General features: G+C 44.7%; 1 protein-coding gene across 5 annotated transcripts in view; it reads right to left on the reverse strand.

Annotated features, from left to right (window-relative positions):
- The window catches only part of NR6A1 (nuclear receptor subfamily 6 group A member 1), a 217,182-nt gene that overhangs the window by 8,930 nt on the left and 194,096 nt on the right, over positions 1–14,156 (reverse strand). For 3 of the 5 annotated variants that reach the window (XM_082403312.1, XM_082403314.1, XM_082403315.1), the window contains 4 exons: positions 13,121–13,275; positions 11,546–11,773; positions 9,957–10,211; positions 2,563–2,684 (listed from right to left, as the gene is read on the reverse strand). In XM_082403312.1, coding sequence (XP_082259438.1) covers positions 2,563–2,684; positions 9,957–10,211; positions 11,546–11,773; positions 13,121–13,275 — 760 coding nt within the window. Of the gene's footprint in view, positions 1–2,562; positions 9,497–9,956; positions 10,212–11,545; positions 11,774–13,120; positions 13,276–14,156 lie in introns of those variants that run through there. The other 2 variants (XM_082403313.1, XM_082403316.1) reach the window with 2 other exon arrangements.

Genomic DNA, 14,156 nt, shown 5'->3' on the forward strand with positions numbered 1-14,156 from the left:
ATTACTGCTCCCTGACAAAGCACCTGGTCACCCAAGAGCTCTGATGGAGATGTACCATGAAATTAATTTTGTTTTCACGCCTGCTAACACAACATCCATTCTGCAGCCCATGCATCAAGGAGTAATTTCAACATTCAAGCCTTACTATTTAAGAAATACATTTCCTAAGGCTATAGCTGCCCATAGATAGTGATTCCTCTGAAGGATCTGGGCAAAGTAAATTGAAAACCTTCTGGAAAGGATTCACCGTTCTAGATGCCATTCATGATTCACAGGAAGAGGTCAAAATATCAACATTAACAGGATTTTGGAAGAAGGTGATTCCAACCCTCATGGATGACTTTGAGGGGTTCAAGACTTCAGTGGAGGAAGTACTGCAGATGTGGTGGAAACAACAAGAAAACTAGACAGAATGAGAAGTGAAGCCTGAAAATGTGACTGAATTGATGCAATCTCATGATAAAACTTTAACAGATGAGGAGTTGCTTCTTATGGATAAGCAAAGAAAGTGGTCCCTTGAGATGGAATCTACTCCTGGTGAAGAAGCTGTGTGAAGACCGCTGAAATAACAACAAAGGATTTAGAATATTACAAAAACTTAGTTGATAAAGCAGCAGTAGGGTTTGAGAGAATTGACTCCAAATTTGGAAGAAGTTCTACTGTGGGTAAAATGTCCAAACAGCATTGCACGCTGCAGAAAGTTCGTTCATCAAAGAAAAAGTCAATTGACGTGGCAAATGTCACTGTGGTCTTATTTTAAGAAATTGCCACAGCCACCCTAACCTGCAGCAACCACCACCCTGATCAGTCAGCAGCATCAACACTGAGGCAAGGGCTTCCCTGGTGGCACAGTGGTTGAGAATCCACCTGCCAGTGCAGGGGACACGGGTTCGAGCCCTGGTCCAGGAAGATCCCACATGTCGCAGAGCAACTGAGCCCGTGTGCCACAACTACTGAGCCTGTGCTCTAGAGCCCGCAAGTCACAACTACTGAGCCTGCGTGCCACAACTACTGAAGCCCACGTGCTTAGAGCCCGTGCTCCACAACAAGAGAAGCCACCGCAATGAGAAACCTGCGCACCTCAATGAAGAGTAGCCCCCGCTTGCCGCAACTAAGAAAGCCCGCATGCAGCAACGAAGACTCAACGCAGCCAAAAATAAATTTAAAAAATAAATTAAAACAAACAAACAAAAACAACACTGAGGCAAGACCCTCCACCAGCAAAAAGATTACAACTCGCTGAAGGCTCAAGGATGGTTAGCATTTTATAGCAATATTTTTTTTTGAGGTATGTGCTCTGTTTTTTAAGACATAATGCTACTGCACACTTAACAGATCACAGTATAGTATAAACATAACTTTCACAGGCACTGGGAAACCAAAAAATTCATGTGACTCACTCTATTGCAATATTCACTTTATTGTGCTGGTCTGGAACCAAACCTGCAATATCTCCAAGGTACGCCTGTAGATGTCTCTCTCATTCTCATATATGTATATATATATATTATATAGTGTGTTCATATACATATAAACACACACAATCCCCCTTTTTCGTATATAGAATATAAATATTCTATACATAAATCTTACCCAGCCTTTGAGCCCAGCTCTCAGATTTCTGGTCCTCCAAGTAGTTGTTACTGATCTCCCCCCATTTGAGGCTCAAGCAATGTAACAAGTGCCATCAGAATGTATACTTCTTGAGGCCAGGAACCTGGGATCTAATTTATTTCAATGTCTTTAATGCTCAACACAGGGCCTGGCCTAAGGGAGGCACACAGAACACCAGATAAATGCATGAAAGGTGCAGAAGCAAGAGGAAGAGGTCAGTACTGAGGGAGGAGTGGGCAAAGAGGAGGGGATCAAGAGTCTCTGGACTAGGAAACTGAATACCAGAACATAGCATTTTCAATGTCATAGGCAGCAAAACAGCCCAGCCCCACTCTGAGAGTAGAGTACTCATATGCTACTCTGGAAGAAAGGGAGCACAAATTCTCCTGCATACTCTGCTTACCAGCAGCTACCAAGCACCACTCTGCAGGTAATACTCCATGTAAATCACACCCACCACTCTTCGAATTAAAGCCACGCTTGATATGGGTGTGTGAGTTTTGTGCACCCCCGCTCTGCCCTGAAGGGGCCGTCAGCCTGTCACAGATCCCTTATCTCAGTAGTTTCATCAGTCACTCTGCTCTTCTTCAGTCGCTGGTAAACTTGGTGCATATTTTAAATGACGCATGTACTGTCCTTGATGTCTGTGTTTAAATGCATTAAAACTGACTAAACAAAGCAAATCCTCTTCCTTCCTCTATGAGTTATAGAGGTTGTGGCATTTAGGTTTGAAGAAAAAATCCAAACCATGCTCTGCACTATAGTGGGGCAGAATGATGATGAGGGCAGCACAGGACTTCCAAGATCGGTACCCACATGGTGTGACAGATTCTGTGTGACAGTCCTGAGGGTAAACGGGGTAGGGGTGAAACATGAAGGCAAGAGGGCAAATATTCACTGGCAAAAAAAAAAAAAAAAAGTCTTTTCTTCCCACGCCCAGTTACTCACCTTGATTTAGGAAGTTAATTGCTTTCATGCAAGCATACTCCTCATTGCTCACTTTTAGCTGATGGAACTTGTGATACAGGTAGATGAGCCGCTCAATCACCTCCATCCCTTCATCACTAAATCTGGGGAACAGACACCGGTGTTAATAATGGGCTCTGATTACCAGTGGAGGTAATGGAAGGGAGATAGAAGTCACCTACAGCTCCTTAAGGTAGCTAAGATAGGAAAGAGGTTGAGCTTGGGGGAAATGGAATCCAGACACATTTGTGAAGGACAGGTGAATCCATGGTTTGTCTAGAGGCCAAGGCAGCTCATACAAGCTGCTGTTCCCAAGGTCAGCTGGGGTCAATCAAATCTAAGTTCAAATCCAGCTCCATCACATACAAGCTGTGAGACCTTGGGAAAGTCCTTTGACCTCTCTAAGCTTTGAGGACCTCCTCTGTAAAATAATGCTTGCCTGCTTGGGGTAACAAGGGTCACGGGGGTTTGGGATGTAAATGTAAAGAAGTATGACATCGTTAAGATACTGCTGTTGTTGCGATGCAGCCTCTAGTAACAATGGCAGCTACCATGGTGACTCTATGTGAGCTACTGCCACGATGAAGAAAAAGCTGCTGATTGTATTTAAGTTCACTGTTTCCAGCATGGCTGAGGTTACGCACAGTGAACATTTTTACTGGCATCCCTGACTTCAGCTAGAGAGGGAGGGAGGGAAACATAAATTGAGCCTCCATGTCATGCCAGTCTCTGTGCTGGGCACTTTATGTGCATTATCTCATTTAGTTTTCTCAGCCCTATGTGCTAGGTGAGATTATAATCACCATCGTACAGATGAGAAACTGAAGTTCAAAGAATAGAAGGGACTGGTCCACAAGCACACAGCTAGTTGGTAGCAGAGCTAGAACCTTGAACCTGGGCTAACTCCCTAAGGCCTTGATTTTCTCAATATCTGAGGTGGCATCCATTAGCAGAGAAGACTCAACGCTGACCATGCTGCTTTTTTTTTTTTTTTTTTAAATGTTTTTTCTTTCAGGAATGTTCTTTTTTAAAATTTATTTTAATTTTATTTATTTTTGGCTGCATTGGGTCTTCGTTGCTGCACGCGGGCTTTCTCTAGTTGCAGTGCACAGGCTTCTCATTGCAGTGGCTTCTCTTGTTGCGGAGCACGGGCTCTAGGAGCGCGGTCTTCAGTAGTTGTGGCACACAGGCTCAGTAGTTGTGGCACACGGGCTTAGTTGCTCTGTGGCATGTGGGATCTTCCCAGACCAGGGCTCGAACCCATGTCCCCTGCATTGGCAGGTGGATTCTTAACCACTGTGCCACCAGGGAAGCCCCCATGCTGCTTTCTTTGGATTAGGAGTTAATTCCTTGGGGAAACACTAAGTTTTAGGCAAAGGAGCCCTAGGCTGGGGGACTAATACTCTGGGTCATAGTGGGGAATATCTTATACCAGAAATGGAGATACTCCCAAACCAAGGAGGCAAAGGCTTAGTGGGGAAATAGTTTATACAAGCTGGGGTCAGGCCCAGCATCCACTCTTCTAGGTGTTCCAGACAGGCCTCTGATGCAGCTGAGTCAGAGAGAGATGCTTAGCCTCAGAGTTGCTTACTGGTGACTTGTTCAGATCGGGGTACTACAGCCCCATGCTAGGCAAGAAGCCCCTATCTGGGTAGGGTTCAGAACTCCTGGGAATGTACTACTGCTGTCTGGGTCCTATTGCTTTCTGTGTTGACTCTGAAGGCTTTGCAAGGGCTTGGCTTCCTGGCCAGGCAGGACATTTTCTCTTCCCTGGGGAAAGCCTGGCTCCTGTTGGGGCCAGAGGCACCTGCACTTCTCAAGCACCAGGGGGAGCCACAGCAGCAGCTACTTGCAATCCGGAGCCCTGACCCTCTGGGTCCCAGTTTGCTAATTTGAACTACCATGTTTCTCTCTGCTCCTGGCCCAATGGCTTTTACAACTTTATTAATATGTTCTCAGATTGGCTGATAGACCCACTTATATTTAATAACCACTCTAATAACCATATCTATTATTCTACCATTTGTTGAGTGTTTGCTACTTGCCAGGCACTTTGTTAAATATTTTACATACATCATTTCATTGGATACTTCCAATAAGTCCACAAAAAAGGATATTATAATCCTCTTTGTTCACTTGTGCAAACAAAGGCTCAGAGAGCTTATTTACTGTGCCCTTAATGTATTCTTACATTTTACCCTCCTGCTAATCTGTGAGAAAAGTAATATCACCTTCATGTTAGGGAAGAAGAAGCAGAAGAGATGCCTTCTCCAAAGTTCTAAGTGAATAAAACAAATTAGTGGTGGTGGGGACAAGGTTTAAACCCAAGTTTTCTCATTCCAAGTCTGTCGCTTTCTCAGCACTACACTGTCCATTCCCTGGCTGTCTTGTTCTTAACTGGCAACTGGGAAAGGCTACCACGTGCTACCACAGGGGATACCTCAGGAGGTCTGTGTTCCCAGAGCAACTCAGCTCAGGGCCCAATCCAGAGTGGGTGTTGGACTCGCTGCAGTGCATAGAACTGCCCCTCCGCTGCCTGCATGATGCTGAGACCTGCAGGAAGCAGTGTGCCTGTGAGTGAAGATCACTCCTCATCACAGTACTTTGTCAGCTACTTCTGTTCTTGAGAGGGAAAAGGTCTTTACTGAAAACGCCCATCAGTATCTGTTTGGAGGGGTGGGGAAGAGATGGGATGGGGTAGGGCATAAAAAAGGAGGATGCAGCAGTGTCAGCATCTGTCTGGTGGCCAAGCAGTATAGCAAGTAAAGATAACACTCTCTCCCCTCATCAGTAACCTGTTGCCGCAAGTGCTCACTCTGGCTCTGCAGAACCTGCAGGTGTGTGGCTACCAGCCAGACCCCTAGACAGCAATGCTAAACCTATTCCCAGTTGAGTCTTGACCTGAGGGACACAAAGGAACTCCCACATGCCTGGCCTGAGTATATGACCCAGATCTGCCCTCTCTCTTGGGGAGAGCACATACCCTCTTTCCCAAGCTTCCTAGGATAGGCAACCAGCATGGACCCCTGGCAGCCAGCCCAGCAGCCCCCACTCAGTCTCCACAGCCTGACTGCAAAGATTTCCTCCACACCCCGCATCCCGCCCCTTGATAAACAAATTGTTCTCTGTTCCATGGGCCTGCTTTCTCCTGCAGCCGTGCCTCCTCCACATCTGCCCACTCCACAGTTCTAACGCCCCTGTATTCCCTGTCTACAAATTATCAGCATTCGAAGCCTGAAAGTTGGACAAACACACCCATTCTTCTTCTAGGTTACCATTACACAAGCATGTTAGGACAAGGAAAACATTCCTGCCAGGATCCCCCAAACCACTGGACCATTCAGTCAGCAATTGAAGCTGACACTGTGTAAGTTATGTCCCATTAAGGGGGCTGAAAGGCCCAGTTGTCTCTTTTTCACTCATCTAAATGCACCTACTCCCAGAAGCAGTCATCAGCCACATCCTTAGAGGAACTGCCATCTCAGCACCCACATATAGACTCCAGGGTGAAAAGTAAGACTGCAGCTCCAGGACACATTCCAGAAAGTCAAACTTTTGAGAAGGCTGAAAAATTTAGTAATGGTGAAGAATCTGGGCTTTAGAGCACAACAGATCTAGATGATAATCTCAACTCCATCTCTTTTAGCTTTATAGCCTTGAGTTTTCACCTCTCTGAACCTCATGCTCCTTCCTCATGTGTGGAACAGGGTTAATATTAGTACAGTCTCTTAGGGAAGTGGTGAGGACTAAACAAATTATGCTTGCAAAGCACTTAAGATGGAATTTGGCACAATAAACAGTCTATAATTGTTAGCTATTATCATTTTTAACAGCAGCAGCAACATCACTCGTGTTATCACAGCAAAAAGAAAAGACTGTGTTTCCTGAACCTTACAGCTAGGGTCTTAGCAGGGAAGCTGTGAGGCAACTTTCCAGAGATCTGGCAGAAATGGAGCTAGTGTCCACGAGATAGAAGTGCCCATTAAAGCCCATCTAGTGCAAGGCATCTTCTCCTAAGAGTGAAGGAGTCTTGATTAGGGCCAGGAGCAGTCACTGGCTGGTGCTACAATCTGCTTTAAATCAAATTCACCCAGCTCACTGTCTGATAACAGCCTGATTAAGGAAAATGGGCACCATAAATTTGATTCAATATTTGAGAAGAGAAAAGGAGGTGGTCATGTATCATCTGGGAAAAGTCCTTTCATGACAGCAGGAACTCGCTTGCACTCAACAGTTGCGAAAAAGTAAAGGCATTTTGTGGGAGTGGGAGTAACGCCAGAGTAGGCAAGGTAGGGAAGAGCTGTGGCCAATTACAGACTCCACACTCTCCACAGTCTGGGGACTGCCTTACAGTGATGAACCTGATTCCAAAGGTTCTCGTACTTCCATTTCCTCTGGCCTCCTGGGCGGTTCCACATGCATCTCAGACTCAACAGACCCCAAGTCAAACTCAGAGCGGCTCATCTCTCAACTTGTTCTTCCCAGGCTCCATTATCTTGGCTAAGAGAATTGGTGCCCACCTGCCTGGCAGTATCCCCAACTTTTCCACTCACTGAGGTCCCACTGACTTTACCTCCCTGTCATCTCTTAACTCTGTGCTGCCCTCTCTATTCCCATGGTCACTGCTGCCTTGTCCAGGACTTGTTTATTTTTACCTAGGCTATGGAACAGCTTCTGACACAGCCACTGTCTTCTAGCCTTGTCTATGCAATCCATCCTGAACTTTATAGCCACAGGGATCTTTCCAAAATGCAACCTGACATGTAATTGCTCTACTTAAAAACGTCCCATGACTTAATACAATTCACACAACAAAATCCGAGTTTTTTAGATTAGCATTTGAGCACCTTCATGACTTGTCTTTCCTGTACCTTTCTCTCCTGTCGTTTCTCCCCTCATTTCTCTACCTCTCAGATATATTCTCTCTATACCCTAATCCACAGGATTGCTTTTTGGTTATCTGCACAAACCAACCACCCAGAATCTCTAACTTCTAGGACTCTGTGTTATTCTCCTGCCTGCCTCTTATTCTCTATAATCTACCTAGAAAAATGCCACTTCAAGATGCAGCTCAAATGTCTTTTCCTCTTTGGCAACCATTCCCTGATTATGCAAGTAGAGGTACTCACTCCTTAGTCTATGCTTTCACAGTCCCTCATATGCCCCTCAATCTCCACTAATATCACCCTGAACTGTAGATTCTATCTGCTTCTATTTGCCCCCCAATCCCCTAAACCAAGAATACGGGCTCTCATCTCAGATACCATGTCTGTATTATCTGTTATCCCAACACCCCTCCTCCAGGCACACACAACAGGTGCTCAGTAAATGGGCATGTTGAACTAACATGTTGAAGTTTAACCTATATTTTTCCATTGAAGGATTCCACAGTGGAATGAGAGTCCTAACAACGAATCTACTTCTTATCCTCAGAACCCACTTGCAAGCTCAGCTGCAACATGTGTTCCAGAGTTAGCACTGTTCAATACAACTTTCTGTGACGATGGAAATATATATATATATCTGCAACTGTCCAATACAGTAGCCACTAGCCACATGTGGCTCCTGAGCACTTGAAATGTGGCTACTGTAAATGAGGAATTGAATTTTTAATTTTAAGTAACTTAAATAGCCACCTGAGGCTAGCAGCTACTATACTTGATAGTGCAGCTCTAGATTCTCCTTGGTAAGGACCCTTCCTAGAAAATAAAAATTCCCTCACTAGTTCAGCTGCTACTGGTCCCTGCCTTGCTCTTGGGGCTCAAGGGATTGGAAACAGTGGGATGAGGTGTCTTTCATGAAGCTTAAAGCCACAGAGAACCCTGCATGGCCAGTGATTCTTGCCTACCTGCAGAGGGCATGGGAAAACTCACCATTCTATAGAGAGGGGAGCCCACAGGCTGACTTTGTAGGCAGCCTCAGGCTGCACTGGTGGATTCCAGGCAAATAGGGAGGCTGGGCTCACTGGGCCAGCTCTGCAAACCCTGACAATATTAGAGCAGGCTGACTACTATCCAAACACTCAGTCAGCCCAGAGATACAGAGCAGGAGACAGGAATTTGATGGAAACAATGAATTAGAGGCTCAAGACAAGGGGTTAGGTTATCTGCAAAATCAGATAGCTCTGTTTAAGGACAAAATGTCATCTGGGTTAAAAACTCTGTCATTTATAGATTACCATCAAGCCTGTAAGCATCATTAATAAGGAAATATTAGAAAACCAAGGGGAGAAAGTACCCAGACTCCTCCCTCCCTCAGCTGTGCAAAGGGCCCTTGAAGGTGTTAGAGCTTTGCTCCCAGCCTAAGTCTCAACTTATCTTTATGCCATGGTGATTAAGTGGCAGAGGGAGATGCACCTCAGTCCTGTGTAGAGAAGTTTGGGGGTTGGTACTCTACCTTCTCCAGCTTTCTTCGATGGAGGAACCTTTTCTTCCCTCTTTCTTGGTGCTCTGGAATCCCATGACTTCCATTATTTTAAACTGTCTAATAAAGGTGAACTATTGAAAGGACTATTAAAATGCGATTTAAACTTTATTTTTCACATGGATATATCAGTAAGTCAGAAAAGTTGTATCAAGAGATCATTTTCCTGATTTTGGGGTGTCACCATGTGCTCCAGGTCTCCAAAGTGAGTGAGTAAAAGACCTGCTCTAGGCAGGGAGGTTAGAAGGATCCTAGCCGACTGCGATGAAACTTTATGCCAGAAAACATCGAGGAGGAGAGTTTAGTATTTCAGTCCCATTCTCTTATCTCATTGCATCCGAGATACAGTGAAAGAGCCTAGACTTTCAGTTGGGCAGGCATAGGTTCAAATCCAGGCTCTGGGTTCAAATCCAAAACCCACAAGGGTAGGCCCCTCTGAACTTCAGTTTTCTCATCTGTAAAATGGGTGTAACAACACCTACAGTGCTGGAGGCTGTGACAAAGAAAGATAATAACGTAAAATACCAAGCCCAGTGCTTGGCACACAGTAGGTACCACAATAACTCCTGAGTCTTTTTCTTGGATTGTAAACTACAGCTCAGAGCCCCCTCACCTTGTAGGAAATGTTCTTTCCAGATACATTATCTTATCTCAGTAATCCAGATGTGACCAAAATAACAGCTTAGCACTTGCTAAGCTTTGCTGCACATTATCATTTATTCCTCACAACTACCTTGTTGGGGAGGTATTGTCATTACTCCACTTTATAAATTCAGAACCTGAGGATCAGAGACTTGACCAAAGTTACAAAGCTAGTCAGCAGCAGAGGGAAGATTCAAGTCCAGCCATGTGTGGCTTTAATGCCCAGCCTTTGGAGTGTCAGGCAGCCCTGCCTTGCAGAGATGACAATGGTTTGGTTGCCTGAGACTTTCTCCCCAGCCAGCAGCTCTCACCTATGTAGTTCTTCATCAGAGGGTGAGTACTTGGCAGTGACATCAGCCAGCTCCCCGAAGATCTGCTTGCTGTAAACAGTGAGGGAGGACAGCAGGATTAATTCCTGCCACGTAGAGCTCAGGAGGCACGTGTAATCCTTGATTGAGAGCTCGCAGAAGAAAGGCAGTTTCTTGATCCAGGCAATCTGCCTAAAAAGCAGCTCGTCAGCCAGGCGGCAAAGCAGGGCAAATAGCTCTGCTTGAGTCACAGCATATCTGGGGGGGGTAGGAACAGGAGAAAGTTACTTCTAGTGGCCAGAATGGTGAGGATGGGGGCAAAGGGAGAGAGTACTCCTAAGGGCACAAAGGGTCTCTGGCAGTGGGCTCCTTGCCCTTGACCAAGGATCTCCAGCTCCATTCAATTCAGTTTAATGATAAAGGGACAGGACTGGGGCCAGCAGTAAGCTCAGGGCTGGAGGGGCAGATTTGACAAGAAAAGGTGGCAAAGGGGAAAGGAGGCTTAGAAATTTGTGCAATTATCAGGGAGTATGACTTTTAATGCTCCATGTGTTAGAAAAAAATTCCCAGTCACTTTTTTTTTTTTCCCCAGTCACTTTTGCACCAGTTTTGGAAATGAGAGGTCCATTAGGGTGAATCTGGTGCCTACTCAATACAGGGATTGGCACAAAAATGAGCCTCGGGGCGAGACGGCTGAAAGAGAATAGAACAGGTTCAGAAGCTTTTCTTGCTCTCATTGCACCCCCTGGTGGTGCAAATTCAGGAAACTAAGCTACTGCGGGATGGAAGGAGCAGGGCATTTCTCATCTCTGGGCTGGAGGAGATGGGGTCCCAGTTTTCTTTCTCTCAAGGCCCCTGTCATGACTCTTCCCCACACCCCCACATCAGATTTATAAAGGTTTTGGTGGTGGCCTTTTTGTAGGCAGACATTTGAATTTCCTCTTCTGAAACTGGAAACTAGCTTAAGAAATCTCAGGACACCTTTTGGGGCAGAGGGGGCGGTCTAAGCTTAATAACACTCAAACAGCCTATGCTCCAGGCTAAATGAATAATGAGTACAGCAATGGGTGGGCTGAACTATTATCTACTCAGGCAGAGCTGACAGGATTGAAAGAGTATTCCTTCCACCCACTCAGGCCTGCACACAGAGCACACGGCACTAGGCTACTGATGAGTATGTTGACTAGGGATACAGACAGGCCACAACCAGTTAGTGCCTTGAGTGCCCTGTTAAGAAGCCTAAACTTAATGTATGACTATTCCCAGAATTACAGCTCATCTCTGGCACAGAAGCACTCAGACCCATTCCAGAGTCTGGCGTACCTCGGCCCAAACAGAAACAAAAGCCCTTTAATCCCAACTCCATAAGGATTGATAAATAGCCCCCACTCTATGAGAAAAGATGCTCAAGAGAAAAATGAGGGACCACTAACTTCAACAATAAGCAAAGATTTGTCCTCTGATGCTCGAGTCATTGCTTATTATCCCCCAACTCATTCCAAAGCCTGGGGTACAGCAGCCAGGGATGAAGATGGGTGTGGGGTAGGGACCACTTTGAAGCTACAGGGCTAAATAGACCAAGGCTTACTCACCCATCTTCAATCAACATGGGCGTGCCCAATGGCTCCAGGTCCTCGGCTGACACCAGCTGATGAATCAGACTATATGACTGGGGATCCAGGCTGCGAGCTTGTGGGGGCAGAAGTGGAGAGTGGGCAGAATAGCTAAAAAGGTGCGGTATATATTGATAGTGTGGAGGCACAGACATCCCCATGTATTGATCCCTGAATGCCATGAATCCATTTAGTTCCACAGACCTACTGGAGAGAAAAGTCTCATGTCAAGCAGAAACATCACAGGTCTACTGCCTATTCAAAGGAAGTGAGCTAGGAGGTGGCTCAGGTGTTCTTTGGCCATGAACTCTGTCTTCATTAAGCTAAGGACATAATCAATGGTTACATGCATGTCTCCCTTACTAGATGGGGTCTCTGTGCAAATGTGCATTATGTGTGGCTCACCTTTGGACACCCAGAACTTGGCAGAGCTGTACTGAAAAACACTGGTTAAATGACCTCTCTGTATAGGTGCCACATTTGGAGAGTTTCATAGAATATTCATAGACTATGATGACAAAGGTGAGTGTTTATATTTTATACTGCTAGGACAACTAAGTCAGAAACAGGCTAAGTGCCTTGCCAGGCCATAAAACAAATCCAGCACCTAGCAAAGAACCTGGCATGTGGCAACAACTCCCTAAACATTCAAAGGAAGGAACAAACGAATGAATAAAAGTTATAATGAAATATCAAGAGAAAGGAATATTCTTATCTTCCCCACCTTTCTTAGAGAAATCTAACAGTCAACTAGTTTTACCTAGATGACCCTTCTTGTAACAGGGGCTGGCAAACTATGGCCCATGGCCTGTTTTGGTAAATGAAGTTTTATTAGAACACAGCCACACTCATTCATTTACATATTGTCTCTGGCTGCTTTCGCACTACAACGGCAGAACTGAGTAGTTGAGACCTAGACTGTGTGGGCTGCAAAGCCTAAAATATTTACTATCTGGCCTTTATAAAAAATGTTTCTCAACCCCTGTCCTAAAATAAAGATTTCTGGAGAAAGAAAATCTTCCTTGGTAGCTGATGGCTATATTTCAAACCTAACAACTAACTTAAGGTATCATTCTAGAACCAAGAGTCTTCAAACTGGTATTTCATGACACCAGCAAATCTGACTAACTTGAAAAGTTTTCACTGTTTCCTAAAATTTATAATGTGAAAATCTTCACTCTCGCTGAGGCAGAGAAATGATAACTTAATTCTATATTGTCAATGTGGTTTTTTTTAAATGATAAAGTAAGTGAGAGAAAAGAGCTACAATTAAAATGTTATTCTGTTAGGTGAAGAATGTATGGGCACAGACAGTGGCTATAGCACTTTATCAATCTGCAGAAGAGACTGCTGACATTTTCAAGGTCTTTAGCTAAAAAATGGGCTGTAAAATGCTGCTTTGCATCATCGTCACCCCAACCCCAAAAGACTGAGGAAGCAAGAGTACAATGGCTGAGACAGACTGGCAGGAATACCCAGCCCAGCTCAGAGGTTGCTTGTGGGTCCATTCTTTGGGTGATCCCTAGATGATGCTGGGTTTGCCTTGAAGCTCACCTGGAGGACAGTGTGGAGCCTGGTGAGGGCTGGTTGCTCTCTGAAGCCCTGTTCCCAGGGGAACTGTGGTCGCTGTCACCATGGTTGCTCCAGTGACTGGCCTCTTCCTCAAATTCCTGCCCAGACATAATCCTTTCGATCTCTTCCTCTGATATCTTTGACAAGGAATTGATATATGTTAGACTGGGTGTTCCTTCTTTAGGACTGAGACCTTATTTAAACTTCATGGGGATTCTTAGAACTCTTTAGAGAGAAAGCCAAATCCCCTCCCCTCCACCCACATACTCTAGGTCTCTCTTTCACTAATCTTAGGACAAGCTTGGTTGCCTGCCTGCCAGCACTATGGCTCACCATGGCGTTCCTTTTGTCCATTTACCCTCCTCCCAGCCACAAAACCTCTAGGTTCCTCAACACTCCTCTTTGTCCTTAGTCTATTCTTTCCTGCTGCTGAAACACCACTCTTCAATAACAAACTCCTACTTGCCATTTAAGACCCAATTCAAATGTCACCTTCTTTTTGAATCCTTCTATTACTAAGCGCAGACAGAATTTTAGGTCCTTCTTCTATCCACTCATAATTCTGTGTATTCTGAGAGAGGCAGAACATCATAACGGTTAAGAGTTTGAATTTTACAGTCAAATCACCTTTGTTCTAATCCAGGTTCTGCCACTTTCTAGTTGTACAATCTTGGGCAAGTCATACAACTATTTAAACCTAAGTTCCTTCACCTGTATAGTGGAGAGAATAATAGTATCTATCACATAGGACTGTTTTGAGGATTAAATTAGTTAATATATTATCACATGTTTAGAAAAGGGCCTAGCACATAACAACTATTATGGAAGGCTGACAATGATATCTTGATTATCATTGTTATTTTTATAGCACTTATGGTAATGTATCATAAAAATATCCTCTATAAGACCTTAGGCTATGACAGGATCTAGAAAAAAGCAGTACTCAAATAAATGCATGTTGGATAAATGAATAAATGTCCACTTACTAAGTACTGACTACATACCTTCGCATGAGATT

This window comes from Balaenoptera borealis (genome assembly GCF_965194805.1).
Source record: "Balaenoptera borealis genome assembly, chromosome: 8".
NCBI classification, from domain to species: Eukaryota; Metazoa; Chordata; class Mammalia; order Artiodactyla; family Balaenopteridae; genus Balaenoptera; species Balaenoptera borealis.